The sequence below is a fragment of the Zeus faber genome (genome assembly GCF_960531495.2).
Source record: "Zeus faber genome assembly, chromosome: 12".
In the NCBI taxonomy this organism is placed as follows: Eukaryota; Metazoa; Chordata; class Actinopteri; order Zeiformes; family Zeidae; genus Zeus; species Zeus faber.
The window spans coordinates 28,704,388-28,707,560 of record NC_137196.1 but is presented as its reverse complement, the minus strand read 5'-3'; the positions used below and the strand labels follow the sequence as shown (position 1 = coordinate 28,707,560).

Here is a 3,173-nt window from a genome sequence, read left to right as displayed (position 1 = left end):
AAAACACGGAGGTTTCATGGGGAAAGAAAGTAAATAACGAGTAAACATCTCGTTCACCCTTGTGCGGGTTTTTTTTTTTTGAAGCGTTGGAATCAGGCGTGACCTTCTCCCCGCTTGGAGAACAAACACATTGTTTGGAATGTTATCTGAAGTTATTGGAACGAGGTGGGGAAAAAAAGCCACCGGAGCAAGACTGTGCACGTGTCGGCCTCGAGGAGGTGGAGCAGGAGAACCCCAAACAGCACCACGGGAGCGTCCAGGGAAAACCTGGATGTGGTGGATCGGGGCTTTTTCCAAACGTCCCCAAATATTCCCAGAATGCGACGTCGCTGTAGTTTCAGGGGGAGAGGGTTCCCAAACCCAGCGAATCGGGGCGGGGGGCGAAACACCGGCCGCTGTCCTTTGATCCGGCGGTTCCCGCTCTGGCGCGTCGTCGCAACGGCCCGACAGCGGTCGTCGGACGCCGCGGCCTTTACATTTTTCGCGCACCGGACCGGACCGAGGGACGGAGCGATCCCTTTTCAGAGAGGCCGCGTCGGGAACGTCGTTCCTCTCGCGAAATCGCGTTCTCGGCTAAATCAATCCGTCGCCTGAAAAAAAACAAAAAAACCCCGAATTGAACACCGACGGATAACAGAGGGATACGTGAGGATCTGGAGGAGGGCAATCATAACCTGCGCCGATGCCTCGGTGGATGGAGTTCTCTCTCCGTGCACACTGACTGGGAGGAGTCACACTCCCATTTTATCAGAACGCGTTCGGTCGAAGCGGCTAGAAACGGGTTCACCGACCGCCGCCGCCACAGGGCCCCTGGCCTCCCCCCCCCCGCCGTGCGGGCACAGTCGCGGCAGCGGGTGTCCCCGGAAGGTTCCTGGGCGCAGGTGACATTTTGAGAACATCTGAGCCCCTTCAGATAACGGCCGGCGGCCGCCGCGGAGCACCGGAGTGGCGACAAGACGTGGTGCTCTCACCAGTGTTCCCGCCGGACTTAACCGCGCCCAGGCTGTGACGTCTCGCCTGAGCGGCGAGCCGCAGAGCGCCTCGGGTGTGCGCCTCTGCCGGAAGGACGGCCCTGGCCCCGGCCAAAATGAAACGGTCGTGTCCTTCGAATGGCGGTGTGGGAAAGAAGACGTGTTGGCGGAGAGTTCAGCCGCCTCCGGGCAGTAGTGTTTCTGAAGTGTTCGCTTCTACCCGAAAATAGTGTGATGACGATGACGGGGCATTTTTTTTCCCAAAAAAATTTAACGCCGCGCTCCGTGCTCCACCGCCGGCGCCGGTGCAGCGAAGCAGGATGAGGTGGTTGGTTTGATCCGTCTGGCAGGTCGGCCGGTCCATAAATCCAGCAGGGCCACGGCCGGCCGGCGTCCTGACCCTCGCCGCTCGATAGTTTAGCTCCCCGGGCGGATCGCGGTGTGGTGTGTGGGGACGCGATGCCGTGACGCGCGCGCACACACGCACACACACACATACACACACACACACATACACACACACATACACACACACATTTATCTCGGGGTGACGCCGAATATATCTGGAAGCTTCTATTACGGAGAGATCCACGGAAATAATTGCACAGAGAAAGCCAGGCGGTGCTAAAACACCCACGGTATCGATCCGGGCTTCATTAAACCATGTTTCCTTTCTCTCTCTCTCTCCCTCTCTCTCTCACGCTCGCCCGCTGTCCATCCACACGAAGCCCTCGCTCCCCGGGGGTCGGCCCCTCGCGGCTCGCACTCTGTTTATTGAGGGGAGCGGTGGGTTTCGATGAAGGACGCCGCCATGTTGTTTTCATAGGAGAACACTGGATGTGGACGGAGATTCTCGCCTCCACCGCATCGGGAGGCGGTTTGGCCAGAAGATATTCACACGTCCGTCGTCGCCACGAGTCAGTCGTTCTTAATACACCTGCTCGCACCACTTTGATTCATATGGTTTACAGCGCATAACACAGCTCTGAAAACTTGTGTTGGTGAAGACCTCCAGAAATGTCCTCCTTCACCATGAGCTCACCGCCATTTTACCGGCGCGGGAGGTGCGTCCAGCCCGGAGAATGGGCGAATTTTTGAGAATTTTTGTTTATTCTTTTGGGGTTTTTGTGTCTTTTTAAATTGGGGATGATGACGCTCGATCAATGCGAGGCCGCAGGGAGGGCGTCGAACGAGCCCGGCTCCGGTGAAATTTGGGAAACACGCCTCCCGGCGTCCCAAAAGGTGAAATCGTTAACGCAACGCGCGGTGGGGGGGGGGGGTGCTAAGACGAGTTAAAATACCCGTGATGTCACAAGAGGCTCTCTGACATCACCGGTCACTCTCCTCCTCCTCCTCCTCCCCCGCCCCTCCTCAGCCTCTTAAGTGCTCTTTAAAACGTGATGCTGCAGCCGTTTTCCATAATGGGCTGTAGGTGTTTGTGTTTGTGTTTGTGTTTGTGTCGTTGTTGTTTTTTTGTGTTAACTGTGTTTCCTTTAAAAGGGTGCGTGGGCCGAGTACCCGTTTTCGAGTCGCAAATACTTTTCTCTTTTGAAATTGACTCTCTCACTCTCTCCTCCCCTCTCTCTCTCTCTTCTCTCGCTCTCTCTCTGCAGGAGCAGTTTGAGTTTGCGCTGACAGCTGTTGCAGAGGAGGTGAATGTCATACTCAAAGCTCTGCCACAGTGAGGGGTCCACACCCTGAGATCCCTTCCTCCCTCCCTCTTTCTCCTGTCCTTTCTTCCCACTTACTCCTCCATTCTCCTAACTTACTCTTCACCTCCTTTGTTTACTGACTGTCTCCTCCTCCTCCTCCTGTCATCACGGTCTCTTGATCGGTCCGTCTGAGTCCGTCCGATGGTGCGTTCAAGTCACGTTGCGTTCGGCGCGTGCCGTGGCATTCACCGGCAGGGGAGGCTCAGCCTTTCTCGGCGATCCCTCACTTCCCCCGACTCGCGAGATTTGTGTCGACGACTTCAACGCGGTGGAAGTCCACGGGCGCGCTTTGCCGTCGCGCTGTCCGTCCATCCGTCCCCGAAGCGGAAAAGCACGGCCCTCGCAGTCGTTCCATTCGTCGTCGCGGCGATTCTGCGGCAAAAGGGAAAAAACGAAATAGGCAGCGGCGCCTCAAACTGCTGATGAAACGACAGTGGCGCCAGGGTCGGGCGGGCCTCCGAGACGCCGTCGTCTCGCTTGTTCGCGCCTC

The 3,173-nt window shown here is 57.1% G+C and overlaps 1 protein-coding gene across 1 annotated transcript in view; it reads left to right on the top strand.

Annotated features, from left to right (window-relative positions):
• The window catches only part of LOC307237752 (receptor-type tyrosine-protein phosphatase N2-like), a gene marked incomplete at both ends in the record, with an annotated part of 149,474 nt that extends 146,818 nt beyond the window's left edge, over positions 1-2,656 (top strand). Inside the window, one exon of the mRNA XM_080010516.1 lies at positions 2,585-2,656. Within this exon, the coding sequence (XP_079866642.1) occupies positions 2,585-2,656 (72 nt within the window). The remainder of the gene's footprint in view (positions 1-2,584) is intronic.
• Positions 2,657-3,173: the final 517 nt, after the last annotated feature.